This window comes from Ixodes scapularis, unplaced genomic scaffold (assembly GCF_016920785.2).
Source record: "Ixodes scapularis isolate PalLabHiFi unplaced genomic scaffold, ASM1692078v2 PGA_scaffold0__279_contigs__length_252992795, whole genome shotgun sequence".
In the NCBI taxonomy this organism is placed as follows: domain Eukaryota; kingdom Metazoa; phylum Arthropoda; class Arachnida; order Ixodida; family Ixodidae; genus Ixodes; species Ixodes scapularis.
The window spans coordinates 22,585,368-22,610,714 of NW_024609835.1; the positions used below are offsets into that span (position 1 = coordinate 22,585,368).

General features: G+C 47.6%; 1 protein-coding gene across 1 annotated transcript; it reads left to right on the plus strand.

Annotated features, from left to right (window-relative positions):
• The first annotated feature begins 252 nt into the window (after positions 1–252).
• LOC8025632 (E3 ubiquitin-protein ligase MARCHF2) lies at positions 253–10,867 on the plus strand. The gene is made up of 3 exons (XM_040223763.1): positions 253–501; positions 4,495–4,715; positions 10,684–10,867. Exons 1-3 carry the CDS (start codon positions 253–255, stop codon positions 10,865–10,867), a joined length of 654 nt encoding a protein of 217 aa, XP_040079697.1.
• The last annotated feature ends 14,480 nt before the right edge of the window (positions 10,868–25,347 follow it).

Here is a 25,347-nt window from a genome sequence, read left to right on the forward strand (position 1 = left end):
ATTGAATGTTTCAGAAAATCACTAATAATCTTCGATTTATTAGTGATTTTTAGTGATTTATTAGTGATTAGCGTCTAGTCCGGACCGCCAGCGCTATAATTGGCTGTAGACAGCGTTCAGCAACGCATTCCTTTTTTTTTTTTCGGTGAAAAACTCACAGTCATATTCTTTTGGCAACGCTGTACATCATCGACGCCCTTGAAAAAAAAAAAAAAAAAAAAAACCGTCTCTATAACAGGCCGTGTTGTCACCATGGAGGACAACCCGCCCCCGAACGAACATCAGCAGCAGTCAACGGACAGCAGTCGGGCCAATGAGCCCGTGTGCCGGATCTGCTACCGGCGCTCGGACACCGAGCAGGGTGGCCTGATAGCGCCCTGCTGCTGCAAGGGCTCCATCGGCCTGACCCACCAGAGCTGCATGGAGCGGTGGCTGCGCGAGCGCAACACCGAGCAGTGCGACGTCTGCCTTCATCGCCTCAAGGTGCTCAGGAAGCCACAGGTGAGGTCCGGCTCCAGCCGAGAGCTCAAAGCCCGCAACGCAGAAGTGCCATCAGCCAACGCCTCTATACCGGGTGTCTCAAGTAGCGTTTAGGCTCTTTAATCGACCGCAAAATTCGGTTTCTGAAAGGGGCACTGACACCCCAAGGGTCGTATTTTTTTATTGTCTAAAACGATGCAAATTGTAGTCATAAACACGCAAAAAAAAACGCATCGCAAAAAAAAAAAAAGAATTTTAACACGGGCGCCAGCCTTTTTATTTTTGGCGTTTTACTCTGCCGCTCCTCGCCTCCTCGCTTCTTTTGATTCGTGACGTCAAAAAATCATGAAATTTAGAAGCTTTGTAGGCGACATTTCTATAAAATTTAACAACGGCAATCGTAAAACACTTTTTTTTTTAACGCGATTGTGAACGCACTACGGCCCTTCTTTTTGAAATACCAAAAATCGCAGTCCGTTGTGGTGCCGCCTCCTGGATTTGTATCCTCCCTCGGAAAACAGGCGACACCGCTCAAAATCGTTTTCTTTTTTTTTCGGCCCGCCGCCGTTCGCTTTTTTCCTCCTCGTTTTGGGTTGCGATGGCAACAGCACGGAGTCGTGAAAGAAAGTGGACTCTCAGGACTCTGACGTCGACGCAACGGCGCGGATCGCGCGGGAACTTCGAAGTCGGCATTTGTAAATTGTCTTTTTTACTTCACAAATACTCAATTCCCAAGTTTTGAATTTTGAGGGTAATGTCCCGGAATCGTTTTCTATCGTTTCGAATAATAATAAAAATTAATATATATATATATATATATATATATATATATATATGTGATTTTGATGGTGTCAGTGGCCCTTTAACCCACCGCGTTACGATTTTCTGCAGCGTTGCGCACAGGTGGTGCATTTTTTTCCATGAAATTTGCGAAGAGCGAAATTGCCTGAGGAAAAAGTAAAAAAAAGAAAATAAAAAGGCTTAACTCCTATGGAAACGCAGCGAAGTCACCGCTCTTCTAACAATAGGGCGCCTAATTGATTGAAGACCGCGGTGACTTGAAAAGCGGATGCTGACTTGAAAATTGAGTCTTGTTTGTTTTGTCACTGGTGTCGTGGTTCCACGCGTGAAGAAATCTGCAGGAACTGTTCCAGGCTGACGCTCTGCAGCTTCCGCTCCTTCTCCGGGTCAACGTCTGAAAGCTTCTGTCAGACCTGGTCTAGCACGCCCCAATCTTTCCTGTACATCCAGGTCCTTTCATCCAACGAGACCTAATTGTGCCTGTGGTGTACTGGTATGTTCTGCGCGAATATGCGCGAACCAGAACATCGGTTAACCTCCCTGCACGATCCCAAGACTCAGTCGCTTTTACGCCGAGCCTCCTCGAGCAGGACCATAGTCATGTCTTGAGTTAGTAAAGCCGATGGCATCCGCGTGAAGCATGTAACGGTGTTCCGTATCGTAATCCTTTTACGGATTGATATGTCAACGGGGCGGTTGTAAGTGGCTTAAAACCCCGTCGCCATAGCAACTCTTAAAAGGATTAACACCGGAAGCCATCGCAACCGTACTCGGTCGGACTCACAGAAATGTGTGAATCGTCCCTGACTCCAAGCTGTTTCGAGGAACTTGAGAGAAATTTCCTGGTTCATGGAACCCTCAGAATGGCAGCGGATTTTTCGCGAAAAGACCCACAGCTGCTTTGGGGTTCCTGAAAATCGTAAGAGCTCTAATCAAAATGTCAGTTGACACTCACAGCCTTCCAGGAGGCTCTTTAAAAAAAAAATTGGGTTGTGTGTGTGTTTATACAGCCTAGAACTTGGTCTGCCTCAGAGGGGCGACGAGTCTCCCAGCTGTAGATGAGAAATTTAGCCAGTGCGGTACAGCCGCTAGCCTGGGGTCTTTAACGTGCATCACGCAGTAGTGATACACGACCGCACGCCGGTACGATGCTCATCCAGATCGAAACGGGCAGGGGTGGGGCTCGAACCCAGGATTTCTGGGTTCTGCAGCGCGAGCTTTCGCTCCACGTGCTCCGAGCTGGTGTGCGCTAGACCACTCGGCCACCGATCCCCCTGAGGCTCTTTTCAATTACACACACACAGTGTTTGTAGCGTTTGTGGTCGGTGAAATAGGCACGGAGCAGCAATTATATGCCTTAGTGGCGGGCGGTTTAGTGGAAAACGCTTATAGGTAAACCCTAACCTCAAAAAAGTCGTTTCTTGGTATACGCTTCGCAAAATTACTCCTTCCGTAGAAAATACAGTTCAATTATAGTATGAACGAAATTTTACTATGGACGATAGCTATACTGATTGGAACAAGAATTTTGACATATACACATTCAGTAGCTGCTTTATTACTGTTCTTTTCTGTTTGTATTTTATTGAAGTTTCCTGGTCAATAGCGAGAAAGCTAAAAACTTTTTACCACTTCAAGCATCGGTATAAAACACACGTTTAGTGCATTCAACCTGGCTATACTTTATTCCAGAATACCCTTAAGTGTGTTGACCCGGTAATTACGTTTTTCTCGCTAATACGCGGGGTGGGGGGGGGGGGGGGGGGGTGCGTATATTTGAGTTTTGTATTCGAATCGAATAGTCATTAACCGAATAATTCGAGTCGACTTTGTAATTCCTAGTATTCGAGTTCTCGATATTACTTCTGCAGCAATGTTAGTGCTGCTGGCGAAAATTCTTGAATGGTTATTAGGCGTCAGTCTCCTCTCTTTATCGCGCGAGCGCATGCCCGGGTCTGAAGGCGAGGGGCTCACTGGATGTGCAGCAGTGCGGAGAATACTTTGTAAGAAGAAGGAAAGGAAGTACTGAAGAGTACTCAGCAGAACGAAAGTGGTGACGTGCTGCGTTTGACCATCTTTATAGAATACTAATGTAAAGGGTGCTTTTACCAACGTAATTTCGTCCACCGTTTTTTTTTTTTTTTTTTTTCTCACGAGTTGTTTTGCTGAAAACGAGTATTCCGAAGATTCACATGACACGCTCAAATCGGTAGTGTTCGAAAGCTTGTAAGTTTCTTCACACTCTTTTTTCCTTCGTCTTCCGAGAAATAAAACATTTTCTCGCTCACTCTAACAACAAAATGGCGGATTGACGTCATGTGAAAACACTCTATACACGGACATTTGACGCTTAGCTTCCAGTTATGCGCCCAGGAACTGAGGAAGAAGAGGAGAGAAGAGCGCGAGAGGACGTCAGAACGCCGAGCTCTGGTTGGAATGATTAGTGGGTACACCTAAAGCTAGCAGCCTTCGTCTCTACTGCAATCGTCGAACGCGTTAAAATGCTGAACGCCGGCGTCCGGCGATTGGCTCTCGCATTCTAGCGCGTTCGACGATAGCAGTGGAGAGACAGGCTGTTAGCTTTAGGTCTACTCACTAGTAATTTAAACTAGAGTGCCTCCGTGTGCGTTTTGCTTAACGTGATGACATCTGGTGATTGTGTTCCAAACGCTTTTTTTTTTTTTTTTATGTGTGTGCTGAAGCAGGTGAAAGTGCGTCCCTTTACGCACTCTTTGCTCTGACTCTGCTACGGCGACATTTTGTTTCCTACGATTTCTTTTGTATTTTCTCTGCGAGCGAGTTCTGTCGGCATCGGGTACTAGATGGCATCACCCTAAACAAAAAGGTATAGGAGGTATTCACTAGAAGCCATATTTGAGAGCGGTGTTTAGAGCGCATGCTCAGTACGAGCTCACGTTAATTCGCTGCTAAGAGATGGCAACCTTGATGGTGCAGAATGCACGTTGCAGAAGAACTATGGAAGCTTGCCGTCAGCACGCGCTCAGCAGTCGCGCACACTGCTAGGGCCGCCAGTGAATACTCCCTATTCACGCAACCTACTTTTAACCAGCGCTCGGCGTTCTGACGTCCTCTCTCGCTCTTGTCTCTTCCTCTCCCTCCGTTCCTTGGCGCACTCGATTCGATTTCGATTCAAGAGGAAATTTCACTATTCGCGCATCTTTAGCGCATATATCAACTCAACTTTGATAACAGCCACTGCGCCGGTTCTTCGCGGAAGCCGACCACCGGAGGGACATCGCTCGAATGGTCCTCAACCTCGTCACGTGCGTCGGTGACTTCATGGTTCTCACATTCGCCTGGCTGTACGCCTCGGGCTACCTACGAGGCAAGGGATGGCTGGTCTACGTTCTCCTGATTGCGGCGCTCTTTGTGCAGACCGCCTTCTGGATTGCAGTGGCGATCATCCGTGCCTGGTAGGACTTCTTTCTTGCTCTTTTGCAGCTTCTATAAGGGCCGCTGTCGCTCAGCCAAAGCGCTTATCCTCTACTTCGCTTCACCTTAAGTTCAGACGCAGCCGGCGCTACGAGCTGATGGAACCTATCAGACAACCTAAAATCATGGTGTTCGGCATGTTTCTGTAGGTGTTCTATCATCGCTGAACCAATCATAAACAGAAAAGGCCCAGTGACTTACGCTTTTGACGCTGCTTGATTAGTCACATTAGGGAGTTTTCGTAGATCGCGCTATCCCCTCCGCTAAGCGTTCCGTTAACGAAGAAGTTGCTACTGCGCCTGCGCGCCGATAGCCTTGACTGTGGAGTTCGCGGGTTGCGGAGGGCCTTTCGGGACGGCGAAAATGATCTACGAAAACTCCCTATTAGCTCGTAGCGTCGGCTGCGTCTGCACTTAAGGTGAAACGAAGTATGATGCTATGCTCACATTACAGACGTAACGCGCTCATCTTTCATGACACGCGCAAACCTACACCCTAAAAAAAACAAAGAAGAAAAGGGTAGCAACGGCGCGTATTCCTCCCTTCTACTGACGCGCCTCCAAACGGACACAAAAAAAAAAGAAAAAGATTTTTTTTTTTAGTCAGCCGGGAGAAAGGTTCCGCTTTCCCGCCTCATCTTCTTTAGGTTTCGGTTTTCGAACACGTCGCGCCCATTGCTTAATGAATGTTGTTGAGTTGAGTAAGCCTCAGGCGGCAGTGAAGGCCGTCTGTAATTCCGTCTCCCAGTCCAAACGTGCAGAACAGCTATGTCGCAATGACGTTCTTACTACTGTTCTTATGAAACGAGCAAACGAAGCCGTCAGAAACAGCGAAGTTCTGGAGCAGCATCAGCAGCGCTACGTACACTGGGCTAAAATGGCCGCCTGCAGACTGCGGAACGACGTTTCGACTAGGAACGTCGCGAACTTTTGTCGAACCAGAATTTTATGTCGAATTTTTGGGGTTCAACTGGTTCGACGACCTTCGACCTTTTAACCAGGTTCGACCGGTTCGACTTTGTGGACAGTGTGGCCAGACCTTGATACAAGCATGTCTAGGTTTGGAGATTTTTTTTACGCAAAGGGTTATTTTTATTGTATGAACAGTTGCGATTAAAGGCCGACGTACACTTCGTGCTTTCCACTTTTGCCCGTCTCCTTATTTCCTATATTTTCTCCACCTTTTATCTTGCCCCAACTTATCTCCCTTTGCAGCTTAGGAGAGGGCAGCGCTAAGAGGATTATCTTCCCTGCAGAAAACCGAGGCTATACGTCGGCCTTTAACAGAAACTAACTATAATCACTGAAAAAGTGAATAACTTTTTTTTTTTGTACTGTATTAACTGAAATAACCAATCAGTGCTGTCCTTAATTCAATCCCTTAGCCATCACCATCCAGTCCGAAGCCAACTGGCCAGCCTGTCGCACACGCGCATAGCAGCCGAGCCTGAGGCGAACTTTTGTCGAACGTTACACAAGAAGTTCGAAAATGCCGAACCTGGTCGAACTCGAACCCCGACCGGTCTGCGACATTCCTAGTTTCGACTTTGACGACGTTATGGAAACCGCGGAAACTGCTTCGCGTCGTCTCGTGCTGTCCGAGTCTCAGGTTTCCTTTCAATGATGTTTCCTAAACAGCTCGCCCGGGTACCTTCCCTCCTGAGTTCTGTTCTGTTTTCGGATGACGAGTGCCAACCGGCAATCAACGTGGTTCTGTATTTCTGCGTGTCACCAACACAAGAGCAACATCGTGATGGCAGTGTTGTGCGTTGTCAACAGAAAACTGGAATTGTCGCCGATGTGACCGTTTGCGAATCAGGGGTGTAACAAAGGGCGGAAATGACGTAAACTGTCGGGCATGGATGCCGATGGTCGGGCCGTGATCCGAGGGGTGTCACAGGTTGACATTCGGCTTTAAATTAAACATTTAAGACGCTTTAGGGAGTACGGTGCAATCGATCGACCTGCGGATAGTCATGTTGTAAAGCTGGTCTGAGCCGTAACAGCTCCTATCGTACAGTGTCCGATGTGACTGTCGGTTGTCTCTTCCCCGAGAGCAATATCGCCCTGGGGAAAGGACTAAACAATATGAAAGTATGACGAAAATACGTATATCTACAGTGTGGAATTTTACCATTATAGAAGGATGGTAGGTAAAATCGATAAAACAAAACACTATCCTTTATTATGCTGTTTAAATATACTACGGTTCCTGGAGAAACAGAACCCCAAGTGGTGCGCTGGGATAAGCGCTAGACGTTTTCGAGCTCACCACGGCGTAGCTATGTGCTGTACACTTAACACCTGCCGCAAGTCGCGGTTTTGACTGCATTTAAATTGATCGAAAAGCGATTTCTCTGCACATGATACGTCACTTCCACCTGGTTGAATACCCGCTCTAGATAGGTTAGTTCAAGATGACAACAGCAGCCGCACGCGAACAGCACGAACAGAAAAACAAATACTACAAAAGGAAAACTGGCTATGACGAGGCTTGCGGGGAAGCAAACACGTGTCTTGGAACCGCAGTGGAGCGGCTTGATTTGTTGGCTTTCAAATAATTACAGCATGAGCGTTTACTTTTTACTGAGATGTTCTATTTCTAAGCCGTTCGAAATACTCTCAGGGGTATGACATTACTGAAAAGAAATCAACATGCTTGGAATATTATTTATTGCTTAGGTGGTCACCGAGAAAATCTGTACCTTCAGAACGACCGTTACAAAATGCGGAAACGCAGAGCTCAGAAGTAGTGATTGGGATCGTGTGCTCCTCTATTGATATTTGTATGCGCTGAATCATGCAGTGTTGGATAAAATACTCAATAAAAGTATTTAAGTTAAGTTACTAAATACGTGCTTCATAAAGTATTCAAAAATACTTCTCAACTTACTTTCACTGTAAAGTATCTTGAGTAGAGTACAAATACTTAGAAATGTAATTCAATTACTTTTGAAGATACTTCCGCATTGCTTAATTTCTATCGACGTCATTGACAACGGAAATTATACAGCTGCGGAATCTGGTTAACCAGAATTGTTTGTTAACAGGAAACCAAACAAAACGGGGGAAAAAAACATCGTAGGGTTATTTTCTGCAGTTCAACTATAAGGAGCAGGATATTGTCATGAATGACAAATGATGAGGCGGCGAATAACTGAAGAAAATAAACGTTTAATGGGGCGAACTTGTACCCAAAACAAAATATATTAGAAAGGCTACCCTCGCAGGCGTCGATGTCAGCAGAAGAGCAGGATCAAGCGCTCGGACGAGACTGACCCCGGACCGCCACGTGGAGCACCTTTTGTACCCACGTGGGTTTCTGGAACATTTAGCGTAGAACGTTCGGCGCGTAGAACATTCGTAACTCGTTCAGGCGACGAGGTTCTAGAACTTACGAGAATGTCAAGTTGAAAGAATGAATAAAAGAGGAGTCCGCTCCATGGAATCGAACCAGGAGCCTCCGCGCGAAAGCGATGCGTGGCAACCATTCGGCCACGAGCTCGCTCGGTAACGCGCGTGGCAATACCCAATATGGGTAGGAGATCAGACCGTGGCGCCCTAAGTGATGAACTTTAGAACCACAAGAATGGGGACAACAAATGCAATGACTCAGAGCTCGGCTAACATGACCGAATACGGCGCCAGCGTTCGGCTGGAGTTCGTGTTCTCCGGGGAGTTTCAGGAGGGGCTTTTTTGTTACAACTCCGGCCTGCATAAACAATGCAGCACGCACGGTGCCCAGTTCAGGACAAAAGCCGATGTAGGTCAAGCTCGCATTCCCTGACGACTGCTTTCAGGAGAGATCCGGCACTTAACGTCACTTCGTTTATTGTTAGTATTCTTACATTACACTGTGCCCCGTGCTCTATTAAGAAGATAACATGGATATTCCTACAAGGTGTGTGGGCATGTGCACAGGCCTTGTGGTCGGTAAACACCGAGGTGTGGGGACAACAAACGGGACAGAGCGCCTCGCCAATAGTGACATCGCTGAATATCACGTCCTGCGGCGCACCTTAGACGCATCGTTTATAACTACAATCCATATTCCCTATTAGGGGGGTTCACTTTGAACGAACTTGAGATACGTATACGAGTGGATCCATAACAAAGAAAACCCACATAATAGCCACGGCAGTGGTCTCACCTTCTTCAGAAAGACAGTCAACGTTGGGGGACGCTCTGTTGGCATTTTGAGAGGTCATCCAGCTCTTAGTTCATTTCCTGTCTTGTTCTCTGCTTATCAATGCTCGTTTACAGACAGTATTCGCGAGAGCAATAAGTGACGGACTGACGACAGAAAGAAAAGTAACAAAACAAAAACCTCGACGTTCTGCCGTAGTGGTGTCAGATATACATCAAGCAAAACAGAAATGTCTTTCCTGCGTGTGTCCACTTCTCATCTTCTTCAATTTGTTGTTTTCTTCAAACTCAAGTCTGCATTGTTGTCGTAGGCTGTTCCCGTTCTGCGTTGCGCCTCAGTGTGAGAATCTTTACTTCCGTAAAACCACCCATTTTGTTTGAGGATTTTTGGAAGAAACTCTAGGGAAAAAAAGGCGCCTTTGGGTAGGCGAGGGGAAAACTTTTATTGTACGAACTTTGGGGTGAAATATGAGTCACAATTGGCAAAAAAGCGATGTTTTCACGAGCTCAATTAGACTCACCGTAGCTATTCGGAGTTAGCAACAAAATTTGCTTGCTCGAAAGAATGTTGACGTTTGCTCGTGCCACGCCCACGCCAATTCATACCGGGAAACTCGGAAAATGGCGGAATGTCAAAAATATATTTGAGAAAATGAGTACAGGATACTCAGAAATGTAAATAAAATAGAGTATAAAATACTCTCGATCAAAAGTGTTTGCAAGATGCCAAGATACTTCAAAAAGTATTTGAAATACAGTATCTTAAGTAGAGTATTTGAGATAGGCACATGTCTGGCTCGATGTATATGTTCAGCTGATGCTAGGTGTATGCGTAATTTATCTACATGTGTGATAATAAAGGTGCCCGAAAGGCCCGGGGTGCAATGGTGGCGTGAGCAAATAAAAATATTTTTGTAGCACATGAATTGAAGTAGCTGGCGCAGCTACTTCGATTACTGTGCTTGACCCTTCCATCTGGTGGCAAGCGATTTAACTTTCTTTCATGTTTCGCCATAATTTCTTGTTACCGTGTAACAATAAGCCAAACTTTTTTTTTTTTTTTTTGAGAGCGACACTTTGTTTTGTGAATTGTTTACCATTCCTCCGTGATGTGCGGCTGACGAAGGAATTATGGCTGGAGGAACCGGAGAAGTAAAACGTAAACTGATTGAAGTAACATGGTATCGGTTGTCTCCGCTTAACATCGCAGTGCTGACCATGACGAGACTGAGTGTCTGCTTGCGAAACTAAAGTTTCTTTACCTGCGGAGGAAAGGCGGCTTCGGAAATAATACAGCTTGCAGAAATCTCGTGTTACGCTTTTATTTTCTGCTCCTCTCGCCTCGTACACCATAGACGTAGCGTCCTCGTTAAGCCTTATTGAGCTCGATTTGCTGGATCCAGGGCCGCCAGAATGAGATGACGGCGACGGAGGAACTTTTCTCCCCTGCTCTCAGGACGAAAATTTCTCCCGTTCTAAAGGAACATATGTTACAAGAGCGTTCCTCTTTTTAGGGAGGACTTTAGTGACCTTTTCTTCTAAGAGTGTAGCGCAACAAGCGGAACAAGTTCGTTCAGAACACACAACTGCTTGTAGTATGAACGAGATCGTTCCACTTCTTGCGCTTACTTTTGTGTGCGTTAGGAAAGATCGGCGCTTTGCGTCCGTAGTGTGAACATAGCATAACAAACAAATAAAATAATGAATCGCCGCCATCGAAGTTGTACCGAACGCTTCGGTGTTTTCAGTATTGAGAAGTGAAATAAAAGCCCGCAGTGACGTAGCTTTGGTTCACCCAATGCAGGACCTGCTATGAGCCTATTCGCAAGTGGCGGAAGCGCACGGCGACTGTGAAGCTGCTCGTACAAGGTTCGCAGGGTGCGTCATCGGGGACGGACCTAGCGACGGCAGAGGAAGGCTCGGTGTCCGCGCTGCGCAAGACGTCTGAGGTCACTGCATCCCCGACACCTCCTATTGGAGATCAGTAAGGGTGGCCTTAGGACATCTGTCCTGCACTGAAGCTTCGTGCGAACTGTGGCGCCTCCCCCCCCCCCCCCCCCCCCCCCCTTTGTGTAGTACAGCCAACATTATTGTGTCTCGCACTACTTGGGGCGCACTCGCTGAGATTTTCCCTTCCTTTTAGTGCTCAAGAACGGGAAAAACAGTTTTCTACGTCCGAAATCAGCGAGATGCCACACCATAAAACAATCGAAAGTGTGGTATTCATGCCATCACCGCTATAGCGTACAGTCCTCTGCAGTATGAAAGACCCACTGGGAGCGCGTGGTCGAGGATGAGGCTAGCGGAATGCTGTGAGCGCTCCAGGCAGTTCCATTCAGCTTCGAGGGGAGGACGCTCACTCGGGGCTCAGCTAAAGCGCAAAGCGCTAATCAGTTTCTGCTTTCGGTTTTGAGCGTCCTCCCCTCGAAGGAGAATGGAATCGTCCGGGGCGCTCAAAGCGCCCCTGCCAGCCACTGCCTCAGCCACGCACTCTCAGTGGGTCTTTCATATTGCAGAGGGACTGTACGCCTCTTTTATCTCTGCGCGGCTACGTCAAGATAAATGGCGTCGCGACGGGTTTGTTTCTGTTTTGAAAAACGTGAAACGGCATACTTTGGCTCACGCTCTTACCGACTTAAAAGGAAACTGAAGTGGTTCTATATTTGAGGGGGGAAAACACCTAAATCGACTTTATTTGACCTCCAAGATCACGAATATCGAGAATATTTTTCATTTACGTGCACGGAGGGTGCAAAAAATCATAATCAAAGTACAACTGAATGCCCTCCTTCTCGGAGCGTGACGTCGTATCAGGAGTTTTCTGTATCTCCGCTCTCGCGCATCTTCAGCGCCTATTAAAGCTGCGCACGCGCACTCTTGCTTGACGGTGACAGCGCAGGAAAAATCAATCTCACACCAGACACTCAGGAAGACAAGCACACGCGCTCAACTTACAACTCTTGTGTATTCGATTACTTCATTTTTCTCTTCAACGTCTGGGTTGACTTTTCAGGACGTGATAAGTAAAAGAAGTAGCATAAAATACAAAGGAAAATTCTAAAGTGAATGCAAAAAGAACAGTAAAAGAGAAGAAAAATGAAGAAACGGGAACATATCTAAACGAAACACTTTTACAAATCGTCCCTCTCCCTCATCGCTATCATTTAGATAGAAATTGGAGCTCTTTGGTCGACAGCGCTATAGAAGGACTACTTACACACTTGTCCTTCAGCTGTGCTATTCTTTCCGCTTCCATTATTTCTCTAGTCAATGCGTTTCTACTCCTACCTATTACAGAACAATTTTCAAAATGTGCTACACAGCCACAATCGCGACAATGGATTCCCAAGTGTCCAGCTACGACTCGGTGGGTGTTATAAAAATGCTCTCTTATACCCTTGTTACGCGGGCACATTTAACTGCAGTTACGCTAAGCCGCAGATAGCGCACAATACTTGCGGACAACATTCTGCGGCTATGCAGTCAAAGCTATGGGCGAACGTGCACTTGAGCGTCTTGAGCATCTATCGAAGCAGTGCGCGCGCGCTCTTCACTTCTTCTGATATAGCTGTCAGAGAGTATAGTGCGGTATCTGTGGTGCCGCGAAACAGCAGTTAAGCTGAGTTAACCGCGGTTAAGTGTGCCCGTGTAATACCCCTGTTATACCCCTGTTACACGGGCACATTTAACCGCGGTTAACTCAGCTTAACTGCTGTTGCGCGGCACCACAGATACCGCACTATACTCTCGGACAGCTGTTCCATAAGAAGTGAAGAGCGCGCGTGCACTGTTTCGATGGATGCTCAAGATGCTCGAGCGCACGTTCGCCCATAGCTTTGACTGCATAGCCGCAGAATGTTGTCGGCAAGTATTGTGCGCTAACTGTGGCTTAGCTTAACTGCAGTTAAGTGTGCCCGTGTAACAAGGGTATAACACGGGCACACTTAACCACGGTTAATTCAGCTTAACTGCTGTTGCGCGGCACCACAGATACCGCACTATACTCTCTGACAGCTATTTCAGAAGAAGTGAAGAGGGCGCGCGCACTGCTTCGATAGATGCTCAAGATGCTCAAGCGCACGTGCGCCCATAGCTTTGACTGAATAGCCGCAGAATGTTGTCCGCAAGTATTGTGCGCTATCTGTGGCTTAGCGTAACTGCAGTTAAACGTGCCCGTGTAACAAGGGTATAACAGGGGTATTAAACGATCGTTCAGACACCTTCCAGTCTGGCCTATGGGCCCGTAGCTCTCAAGTTTTGAGCAGCGCTCCAGGCGAGCAAAATAGAATATTTGGCTCACGTTTCGAACGTGCGTCATTACGCTTCCCCACTAGAGTTTTTATACTCCGTTCCATTCTAACCGCCAGTGTAGCAGAGGCTACAAGAGCGAGCTCCGATCTTGCAGTGTCCCTTCCAAGCACGCGCGCTCGTGCAGTGCGAGCATCGTTCAAGGGAACATGTTTTTGCAAGTAGCTTCAGCTTCGCTATCACGTAAAGTGAAACATACGGGCTCACGGAAGCGATGAAAGAACGCAATAAAATAATAAGGCTGAATGGGACGCTGAGTCCGCGAGCTGCATAATTCTTTTTTTTTTTTTAATTTTAGTTTTTATTTTTTTTAGACGTTTTGTTATCGCGCGTCTACAGATGCTGACAGATGCTTGCATTCGAACGTTGCACGTGCAGAATCGAACATTACAGCGCCGCCTGGATTGTGCTGCCAGCATAACATGATCGCGTCTTGCGGACGCGCTCGCGCCCCCTGCCCGAGTGCAACGGGTCTATATACTCTCTACCACATGAGAGTGGGACAGAATATACGACTCCTTCAGTACAATTTACAAAGCTCTTTTGGTGCTTTTTCGAACAACCAACTTCCCGGTGTGCCGATCCGTTTACCTTCCTGCACAGGCTTAGAAGCTTATTTGGTGCTGAAAAAGCAACATTAATGTTAATGCGGTTACCTATCTTTTTTAGACCGTGCGAAACTTTATGTATATATGGAACAACGGCCGTCCTTTTCTTTTCTGTACTGCGTTTAGGTCGTTCACCCCATCTTATTCTCTTTAATAAATCCTCTGCCACGGCTGTAAGTAATGCACTAGGATATCCTGTTGACTTTAACCTGGCAGTTTGAGCATCAAAGCTAACCTTAAGTGAATGAATACAAGACTTATTAAGCGCATTCTTGCTATTTCACTAAGCACTCTTGCTATTTCCAAAAAAGGTCAGAAAAAGGCGTCACGACAGGTGTCAGCTCGATGATGTCAGTGTTTGTGTCAGTGTACAAACTAGCGACAAGCGCTTGGCGGCCCAATAGGTAACCACTGGTCGGAGGTTTTTCGTGTTTTCTCGCGTTCAGTTACATCTTCGGTGAAAACAAACGTGATGTACGAAATCATGGAATAAAAATACTTTATAATTCACCTGTAACTCGTTTGTTCAAGGACCTCTTCAGCTTCCCTCTGCACAACACAGGGAGCGAGCAACAAGTTGCCCGACTGTTGCGCGAAGTGTTGTGTTGCAATTGCGATCGTATTGCCACAGTATCACAGGTCCTTTTGGCGCCCGTTTCCGTGTTTTGCGGCGTCGGCGTCGCCGTCGGCGCAACCGCACTAAATTTAGCAGAAAAATCGACGTCACGTGGCCTCAACACCAATTCAATTCGCTAAAATTAGCCCGGAATTTACTTCACCTGACCCCAACAGCCATTCAAAATTTTGCGAAAAATCGAATTGCTGTTGAGGTCACGTGACGTCAATTTTCCCGCTAAATCTAGCAGAGAAACTGATTCTGTTATTAGCTGACGTGGCACAAAGTGATGTGACGTCATTTTCCTCGTTCAATTTAGAGGAGAAACTGAATTGATATTGAGGTCACGTGGCGTCAATTTTTCAGCTATGTTTAGCTGGAAAACTGTGTTGGGAGGGTAGGATATGGAGGAAGATGAGGGGAGGGTATGAGGGAGGAGGATGGGAGGGTACGCAGGAGAAGGAGGTGAGGGACGGGTGTTTATGAAGGAAGAGGAGAAGAAGGAGGAGGAGGGAAGGAGGGGGATACGTAGGAGCTGCAGGGAGAGATAGCCATAGCATAAACGACCGTGTGCATCGCAATGCACATGGTCGTTTAACCTTAGTTGGAAAACATCTAAATAGAGCGTGACTCGGAAAATTTAAAACCTAGCCAAATATAACATATAGCACATACTAAAACAATAGTTATGAAATTAAACGTTGAAAAACAAAAATCGTACCAAAAAGGGCTTCGCCGAACGCTCGTCTAAAGTGCTTTTATTTTAGAGTTATGCTTTAGAACAATTACGTACCATTGCAGACACAGCACGAGCAGCGCGTGTAACTAAGCTCGTAGCCTGCTCCTTTGTGCTTGGGTAATTTAGCAGTTCGTGCACTGCGCATTTGAGGGTGTCATATGAATTCTTGGAATGCTCTCATTCGGTGCACACCAGACAGCGTATAATAGCAAACTCATGAACAAACTTGCGTCGGTGGATATAGCCATAGCCTTCTCTATACTCACAAAGCCTGGCAGTTCGACAACGGAGTCAGAGAGTGCCCGGTCGCAGATTTGGAGTGCGAGGATCTGGTAGCACAGAGCACTTCTCGGGGAACTTTGGATTTAGCGCACAGATTTTGAAGTGGCGAGGATTCGAAACATGGTTTTCAAACCTGACAAGAAGAGAAGCGGTAGCGCGAGGAACGCGAGGAGCACGAGCGGACATTCCATCGCTCGGGAGAAGTTTGTTTCGGCGTCTCGCCGCAGCGGGGCTCCCGTCACTCACCTCACTTTTCTCTCAGCCGTTTTCTGCCGCTCTACTTTTTCACTTTCAGCGGCCGCGTCTCGAGGCGATCTGCCAGGCTTTGTCAGTATAGAGGAGGCTATGATACAGCCTATTGACAATCTAAAACAAATTCGACTACACGTCCAACCTACACCCCCAGATAAAAACAAAGAAAGGTTAGTTAACAAGCTGTACAACTATTCATTTTCAGTTTCAAATTCAATGCTTTGACGATCGACATATAATGACGAAGGCAAAGGAACGACTTGTTTTTGCTTCAACCTTTATAGCAGCTGGCATAGAAATGTGCATGAAGCTTCATTTTACAAGTACTTAAAATAAAAATTTCGGGAATCACAGCACTTTTTGCAGTCCAACGGTGAATTGCTCACCAAAATTAACTGTTCCCTGAGCTCATAAATTTTCCTGGAATTTAAAAAGAGACATTGCCTCAAGGGGCTCAGCCGAGGACGCAGTGGCAAGTGGGCATCCTAGCACCTGACTATACTATCACATATGAAGTCAGGTTACCCTCAAATCACGGGTGTTGATGTCATAACATAAGCACGTATATGTCACGCACACAACTCGTATAGATAACGTTTTAAAAAGCATCAGATCCACCCACTCGGCTTGCCGAGGGGTGGGCCTGGTGTATATACTGTTTACACAGATCTGCCTGTATCTACTGTTTACTCATTGTTTCTACTATTTACACCAAGCACACCCCAATCGGCTTATAGACAAACATACGCTATGTTATTTTTTCTCTCATCGCGTCGCCCCTCGTCGTGAAAATATCTAGCTCGTTTGATCCGAGCGGCGCGACATCATTACACCGCCTGGCACCGACGCCGGCGGCGGTTGCTATGGTTACGCCGCTCAGGGATGCGGCGGTGCTTGGTTTTTGCTCACATGTGTGCGGGTCCACGAATTCGCGGACGGGCCCGCGCCTGCGACGAGCGGATTCTGGAGGCATTTGGTGAGATCCCCTCGTAGCTGGCGGAAAATCAGGACCGGATTGGAACCGATATCCAGATTTTACACCATCGAGAAGTTGATTTCGCCCCACCCGACTCCAAAATCCGCTCACCACCGGCGCGGATCCGCCCACGAAGCCGCAAGTGGAAGCGCGAGATAAGCTATGGCGCGCTTCCATGGCGGCGATTCTTTTTTTCTGTTTCTTTGCATTTTCCCCGTGATCGCGTTTCTCACCAGAACGGACACACTTCTAGCACGTTTCTACCCGTGTGACAGTTTGAGACGCGCAAGTTCGTATGAAACATTAGCTGTAAAATCGTTTTTCACCACGCCCCCTAGGGCAACGCAGGAGCCCTATCACTATAGACCAACTCATGCTTACAAACAAACCGGAGCGCGCCTAGCGGACGCCACGGGCGCCGCGCATGCGCGATGGAGTGTGGGCAAGAAGCTTGCCGTCGCCCACAAACAAACCATTGAAATGCGATGTTGTCGGCGTCGCCGTGAGTCCCTGTGCTCTTTTTCGCGGTGGAATTGTTGATTGAATGTCTTCCTGGGTGAGAGGGGGGGGGGGGGGGGGGGCAATGCCTGACTATTTTATCTGCCTCGGCGAAATTAACGAGGCTCGTTACATCGGAAACGTACGCGTGAATCTTGTGACATGCGGCGATTCATTCGGCGCGGACGCTGCAGAATGGACGCCAAAGCCTGATTCGCATGATGAGATTCTGCTTGCTATTATCAGTCAGATGTCGCTCAGGCTACAAAAGCCTGAACCTTAGCTGAGATGGTCGACGTCGATACTGGAAATTGCAAGCAAAAGCGGACCAAGTGAATCAGGCATAACAACTCGGTGAAGGCCTCTGGTAACAATTATCCTCATCTTCTTGTCTCTACTGTTTACGCCGAGCCAACTTACTCCAACAAACCTTCAAACTTAATCTTTTGAGGCCTGCACTTACTGCCTATCGCAATTACCCGGTCAACCTTCGGTCTACGGCCGCTATCGTTTGAACGAGCAGACGACAACAAGCAGAAACGTTTAAAAGAGCCGATGACACTTCGAACAATCAGGCGGCCGTTTGAACTTGAAAACGTACTGAACGTAGTCCGCAGGTTGTCCTAAAACTTGTCGGTTTTCCCGCGCTCATGTTGGTACAAAAAAAAAAAAAAAATCTGACTACCACAAGTGTCCGTGAACTCAACCCAAAGGGCATCCTGCGCAACAATCATGGTCCGATGGCGTCTGGTTTTTACTTTCTTACGGCCCATATTCACGTTCTCGGACGAACCGAGCAGGCAGAAAACGCCTAAAAACTGACCTTCATACATTTCCCGACACCTTGGTACAGCCCCAGTCGCGGCGTTTTTTGCGAAGTCTGGTTTCTTACAAAACAACAGGAATGAACAACCCTCATAAAGACTTCCGCACACAGCCCCAGACCGGAAGTGCGCCCGACGCGCCACCACCGCGCCGTGACAGAACTGAGTTCGTTAGATTACCTCAGTTACGGAACTGCTCACAGACGCTGCTTCCACAAACAGTACCCCTCCTCACTCACCACCACTCGCCTCCCTTAGTTCGACGCGCCGGACGGCTGATATGGTAACTGCAGTGTATCCTATGGAATACGTATGCTTCAAAGCACAGCGTCTAGATGGCGTACCACCGTACTGTAGAGAACAGTCATTTATGAAACGAAAATATAGATGGCGCTTCAAACGACGGGAGGTGAATTGAAGTGAGTGAGCGGGGGAAGGGGGGGGTTGCGCCCTTCCGCTAGAGTTCCACAACTGACCTAATCTAATAGCGTTGGTTCGTGTATAGGCGCCTGGAACGTTCATCTCTGACTGATGTGTTTACAGCATCTTCATGTTAGTGACGTCAAAACAGTGTAATGTCGTGACCCTATCGGTGACAGAGTAGTGAAGGCGATGCGGCAGACGCTGTATAGCTCGTCGGGCTGTTGGCCAGTCGACTGAAAGTTCAACAGCCTCTGGTTGGAGGGATGACACGACTGCGACACCCTGCTCCCTCTTATTTACACTTCAGTGCTTCTGCATTACAGGTACACTCCAACTCCCGTCGTGTATTTTATTGGATAACCACTTTCGGAGCACTCCGATGCTCAACTAAGACGCTAAACACACCAGTCTCAAGTGCGTTCCAGGCACAATGCTGCAGAGGGCTGGGAATAGCATGGTGTTTTTAGGTTTGTGTGCGCTTCTTAAGTCACAGGAAGATAATCGATTCCGCCACGATTACCACAAGTTTAGTGTCAGTGTCACATTGAAGTCAATTAATGATAATACAGTGATGTCGCAGGCGCGCTGGTGTAAGTTTGAATTTTTAAAGCCCCTATGACTACGTGGAAAAAACTTGAAAAACTGAAGTTGAAGAAACAGGGTAAATATTACAAGAAACCAACGTCTCTAACGGATTTCTTATTAGTGTTCGTTTAAACTCCGCTTGAGTTACGTTTTTTTAGAGATTACATTTTAACGAGAAAAAAACCGCGATAAGAAACGAGCTAGAGTACAGGTCCCTTTTTTTAAGCGACTTTTTGGATCACTAAAAGGGCCCAATAGTTATACTCTCGATGTATTCTGTAAAATGTATAGGGGGAGGGGGCTTGACGACCGCCCTGGTTCCCCCTTCTCAACTGCAGGAATGTTCCTGGTGGAAAAAAAGCGCAGCAGCCCCGCGTCAGCGCGTCCGTGGACCAGCTACAGACCGGCAGACGACAAAGAAGGAAATCGCCTAGTGGCTCCTCCATCTGAGCAGTACCGACACGCACAAGGTTGTTGACAGTGACTCACAATCTGGCTGGCGTTGTTGCCTAATGAGAAAAACGAATGGTTTCAGCTAAGTTGAGTGGAAATCATGGGTCAGCAGCGGCTTCAAAAGCACTTCCTGTGGAGATAACTGAAAAAAATAACCTACCTCTTATTCTGCAGAAAAATTTATAGAGCCGCACTGCCAGAAAGTTTCTACTTTGTTTACACTCAGCGATGGCCTTACAGCGATATATGAAGGTATAATGTACGAATACGCCGCCTCATTTTTCCCAAAACAATGTTCAACTAAACCACCTTAAAACGTTACTATTTGCATGCATTTTTCGTTTTGCTTTTAGTACCGTGACTGCTCTTTTTTTCTATTTGTGTGCAGTATATATAAAATAAAGCTCACTAATACTGCCTTAAAACCTCTTAATGCTTTTTTGTCTTGTTTTTGAATAGGAATTACCTCAGCGGAAGTTCTGTCATGTGCGAAACAGTCTAATCGCAGTAAGCCGACGAGCCGGCAGAAACCACACAGGCGCGGTGCACCCCTCCCCCGAGAAAACGACGACCGGACTTTCTACCTGGCCGGCAGTTCCTTTAAAGGGATACTTCAACGAATATTGAAATAATCCCGTTGTGTTCAAAAATAGGTTGAATATGATCCACAATATCCGTAAATGACAATCGCACGTTTGTATTTTGAGCCTGGTGGCTGTATTTTTCGTTATAAACGGCCCACTCTGGCAAGCGCTCGGAGAAGGCCCAGCGGAGACCACGTGACATCCAACGCAATCGTGACGTAGGTCGTCTCAATACGGGCAAAGCTACGGCGAGGCTGACGTCGAGAGGATGGCCTAGTCGTTCCAGCCACCGAAGCGGCTGCTTTTGTACAAATTTTGAGTGACGGGTTAATCTTCTATAATCTTGTAGGCGGACAATAGCGACTTCTCTGACACACAAAAGCATTCTCGGGAAGAGGGGAGTTCCTCCTGTCCCTCTTCTCTCGTCGTGGCCGGAGGCGAGACAACCTCCGTCACTAGCTGCCAAGGTTGCTAGACGGGCATTGGAAGCGAGGCGTTAGAGACATCCACCGGGTGCTCTTCGCTAATTGTATAATTTGTTTTAAATTTTTTCGCGACTTTTTTAAGAAGATATTGGTGTTTCGATGTGATACTGCTCCTTTGAACACATATAGACCAAAAAATAAGCGCCGAAATTTTGTTGAATTATCCCTTTAAGAAGCTAGGATTGTCGACAGAAAAATAAATTTAAATCCGAGCACAATTAATCTCATGTGGTTACGTAATATCGAAGTTGTCCCGAACTTAACAGTCACCATCACCAACCCATCGGTGAGTCCCATGCAAACAATCAACGAAAAAAAAGTAACCCCTGTCGTTTTTTTTTTTGTTTTTTTTTTTGGTCCCTATGCATCTTGGGTGCGTGCAGCTAGCCCTGACACAACTCATCGCGTGCAATTCGCAACCACGCAACTCGCATCTTTCCACTCTCAAACAGGGCCATAAGGAGAGAGTTTGGCTATTCATTGGGAAGTATAGGAGGCAAATGAGGAGGCGCCATTGGCCAAAAATGAGCTGGGCGTGTTCCAGGACGTCTGCACAAATTCGTATGTGGCCAACCAGAAGCCGGAAATAATACCCTGGCGGTGGTCGCAAGAAGCGAAATTAATAAGTGCGTCGGAGTAACTCTCGGTGACTGAAAATATGGTGCACGTGATGTTTCAATCACGGTCATTCAAAATCATGATGGAAGAGCGCGACTAGCGGAACGATAGATATAACCCGTACGCCAAGCGCCGAGGTCCGGGAATCTACCGTCCGAGCGATCCCACCCTGTCCGAGCAAAATAGAGTTCGAGCGGTACATTCGTTTCTTACATTTTTTTTTTTTTTTTGCATTATCATAATCAAAACATCACGTGCACCATGTTTTCAGCCACAAAGAGTTACTACATTTAACCCTTATGCTTTTATTAAAACTTTCTCGCTACCACCGCTAGGGGATTCTTCTTGATTTCTGGTTGGCCAAGACAGCATGCCAAGTCCTCTATCTGCGTCTGGTGCACGCCCTGGCTCTCCCCGCTCATCCAGATTGACCAAACTCTCTCTATACACGGCTCTGCTCTCAACCAAGCCCCTCACCGCATGCAACCCAACGCAACTCACCACGTGCAACTCAGCGCAGCCACTCCAAGCAATAGACCGATCTCACCAGCTAGTTTGAGTACGCCACCGCTGCCGACGTGCATCGTGGGAGCTGTAGTCTTTCTGCACGCGCGACAACCCTGCTGGAGGTCTGCGCGAGCAGAGCACGGGGCGGCATGAGCTCTCTCGTGAACTGGCGTCTGCCTCCTACGAACTACAGTTATGGCGGCGTCACGCATGCGTGGAACGCTCGGTGAGATCGGTCTATTCTCCGCGTGCCACCCTCAACTACGTAACACACCGCGTGCCTCTTTCAGTCAAACAACAAACCGCGTGACACTCAACGCAGCAACCCCACGCTAGGTGCCTCAGAGTCCTTCTGTTCAGGGTGATGCCATCCTTTGTAGTACACGACGCCGACAGCACGCGCGCACAGAGAACATACAAAGAAATCGCCGATCACAAAATGTTCTCGCATTAAGCTCCACGAGCACATGCGGGGACACTTCCCTTCGCGCGCATCAGAAGGGCGCGGGAGGCTGAGAATTATGTAATAACCACAGATAGTTTCGGTAGGCTGATTATATATGATATTGTAATTTCTGATAAACCTTGGAGTGTCATTTGCGTTTGTTGTTCTAATCAGGTTAAAGAAAGGAATTATTTTAGTGCCGGCATCATGTTTTAAACTGCGCCCGAAAAATAGTATTGTTCGGGGATTTCAATTGCGTCTGCGAGAAAAGCGACAAATCAACTAAGATAAAACATGGCGACTTCAGTGCATTGTTTCTGAGCACCATGGCTGATGAATCCTCCTTGGCGTTGCTACTTCTCAAACAAAGATGGAGACGCTTAGAGATATACGCATTTCTGTTCGCTCAGTCGAGCTAGACTTGACAGGGCTTACGTGTCAGCCGAGATTTTTAAGTGGGGCGGACGAGTATAAGGTTCTACCGATAATTTTCAGCGATCACGCACTGGTGACGTTCACTCCAGGCGAAGCTAGAAGGAAAACTAATCGCTTCAGTCGCGGTTTGTGGAAATTTAATCCTAATCTACTTGACGACGAAGGTTTTACTAATATGCTAGAGGCGTTGTTGGGGAAAATGCCCAGTGGACTTTTTTTTAGCTCAGCTGAGGCATGGGAGGTAGCAAAGCGAGAAATAAAGCTAGCAGCACAAGAAAGATCTCACGTTCTAAAATATTAAGGGATAAAGAAGACAGCCTACTTCGCGCGGAAATAACGAGACTCTTTAATGGTGAATTCCTTTGGTCGTTTTGGAGCGCGCCGGGATCGACTTTTCTGGAGTGAGCCTATTTCATGGGCGATCGGGATCGAGACGGACGTGTTCCACAGGTCGTTTTGGACTAGCTCCCGCTCCAGATCTCGATCTGGATCCAAGAAAAGTCTCTCCGACGATTTCGGCGGATTCAACCGGAAGCCAGCCGGGCCTGCCCTCGGCGCACACACGTGACTTCCTGTCTCGCGGGGCACCTCGCCTGATCTCGCCCATCTCGCCTCAGAAGAATTCGTAATGGCCGCTTGCTTACCCCTTGGCTCGACAGCCGGTTCGTTTTCCAGGAAGGAGAAGAAAAGGTTTTGCCGCGCTGCGGGCATACCGGCAATCTTTGCTAGAAGCTCCTGAGCCATTCCTGCCGCTCGTGCGTCGAACACGTGTTAGCGCCGTGATTGCGAAAACATCTTCAAAACGACCGCGGCGGCCGCGGAAAGGGGATTCCCGGGCAGGTGAATGACGGGAAGGCATCCGCCGATCCCGGAGCAGTGGTCATGTTCAATCGGGGATCCGTAGGCGGCGCGACTCCGTTCGGATCGTGTGCTCCATTCCGGATCTGGTAACCTGATCCCGGTGCGCTCCAAAAGGGCAAGTGGAATTCACCATAAGTTAGAATCCGAATATCCCAGTATATATATATGAACGATATTAGAACTACTAAAAAAAGTTTACCTGCAATAAATATTGAGAACTATAAGGGGGTGGTAGTCCAAGCGCGTGCTGAAAAATATCTCCTCGAAAAACCACCGACCAAAAGAGCGCTTGGTAGAGAAAATGGCAGTTTGATACTTTAGACCCATGTTACGGAAAAACAAACAAGACGCGGGATGGCAAGAAAAAAAAAAAAACGCGTCTTTCGTGTAAGGCTCGTCTAATTATGAGGCGCTTGAGGGATGCAACCTGCTGGGTTAAGTCCTTATTTCGAACCCTTTTTGTTCGCCTTCCGCCCATTGAAAAGCATACGCGAAGGGCCTTAGAACGCACCTGGTACTGCTGTGCCCAGCGTTTTCCGCAACATAAAGTTCGTCTGCTTTCCTCGCCGTCTACATGGCAACGAACGCCGAATGAATGGAAGCGCGCACGGTACCGTCGCGTGAAGCCAGCAAGAGCTGACGCCATTTTACGAACGCCGTCTGCTAGCCAAAGCCGAACTACAGTGGTTTAAAGGGAGTAGTGTAACGATCGAAACCGGAGAAGCGGCACAGCGTCGCGCGGAAGCGTCTGTCGGGTGACTTATATGATGTTCTTTTTCCTGTACCTTTGTATTTTATAAGCTGCTGTGAACGCCATGGGGGTGACGTCCTTAGGCATGTCAAGAAATGCACGTTCCGCCGACAGTAAAAACCTTTTTCTTTAAACTCCATACTGATACTCTTCCTGCTAAGACATGGCTAAAAAAACACGGTGCTAAAAGATAAAGGGATCTTTGTTTCTTGGGGAGTTCATTGCTCTCTGTGCCAAAAACCGGAAGCGATTGAGCACGTCTTTCTAGAGTGTTGGGACGGCCTGCTCCTATCACCACGGACGGTATTGGGTTCTTGAACACAGAAGTTCAGACTGACGTAATGATTCCTTTAGATACAGTCATGCTCATTGGTCACTTGTGAAGATCACGACGAAGGTCACGACCTTCGCGAGGCCTTCACGAGTGACCTCTTGGGAGTCACAGGGGTAATGAGTGACGTCCAGAGGGTCACGAGTGACGTCACGAGGGAGGAGGTAAGGACGGGGAGCGAGGAAGGAGGTGGAGGAAGGGAGGAGAATGAGAGGAGGAAGAGGGAGGAGGAGCGGAGAGAGATGGCTAGGGGAGGAGGATATGAGGAAGGGAGGAGGAGAGGGGACGGTGGAGGAGGAGGGGCATACCCTCCTCTCCGTGCCATCCCCTCCTCCTCCTCAAGAGCTGCGCTCGAATTCGGCATTACAAGGAATCGTAAACGTCTTTTTTTTACAGCGATAGCTGTAAACGACGTCCGTTGTTGATGTTGTAGTTGTTGGGGTTGGCATTGTACAGGGTGAAACAAGGAGACGGCAGGCTCTTTAAATCGACCGCAAAATTCGGTTCCTTAACCTATCGCGCTACGACTTTGTGCAGCGTTGCCCACAGATGGTGCTTTTTTTTTTTTTTTTTTTTGTAAAATTTGCAAAGAGCGAACTTACCTGAGGAAAAAGTAAAAAAAGAAAAAGGCTTAGCTCCTATGGAAACGCAGTGACGCCACCGGTCTTCAAACGACACGGCGCCGTTTCGCACGGGAGACAAGAGATGGTGCAAGCGGTCGCGACGCCAACTGCCGCCAACGAACGAGCAGACGACGCCGAGAGCCGGCGTATTTAGCAGACAAGGAACTGCAGTTCCTTGTTGTTACCGCGCCTGTTTTTGCTTCTGTGACTTGCGCCGCCTGGGGAACGCGCGCCGCTTTTGAGTCGAAAAGATTGGTACCGACA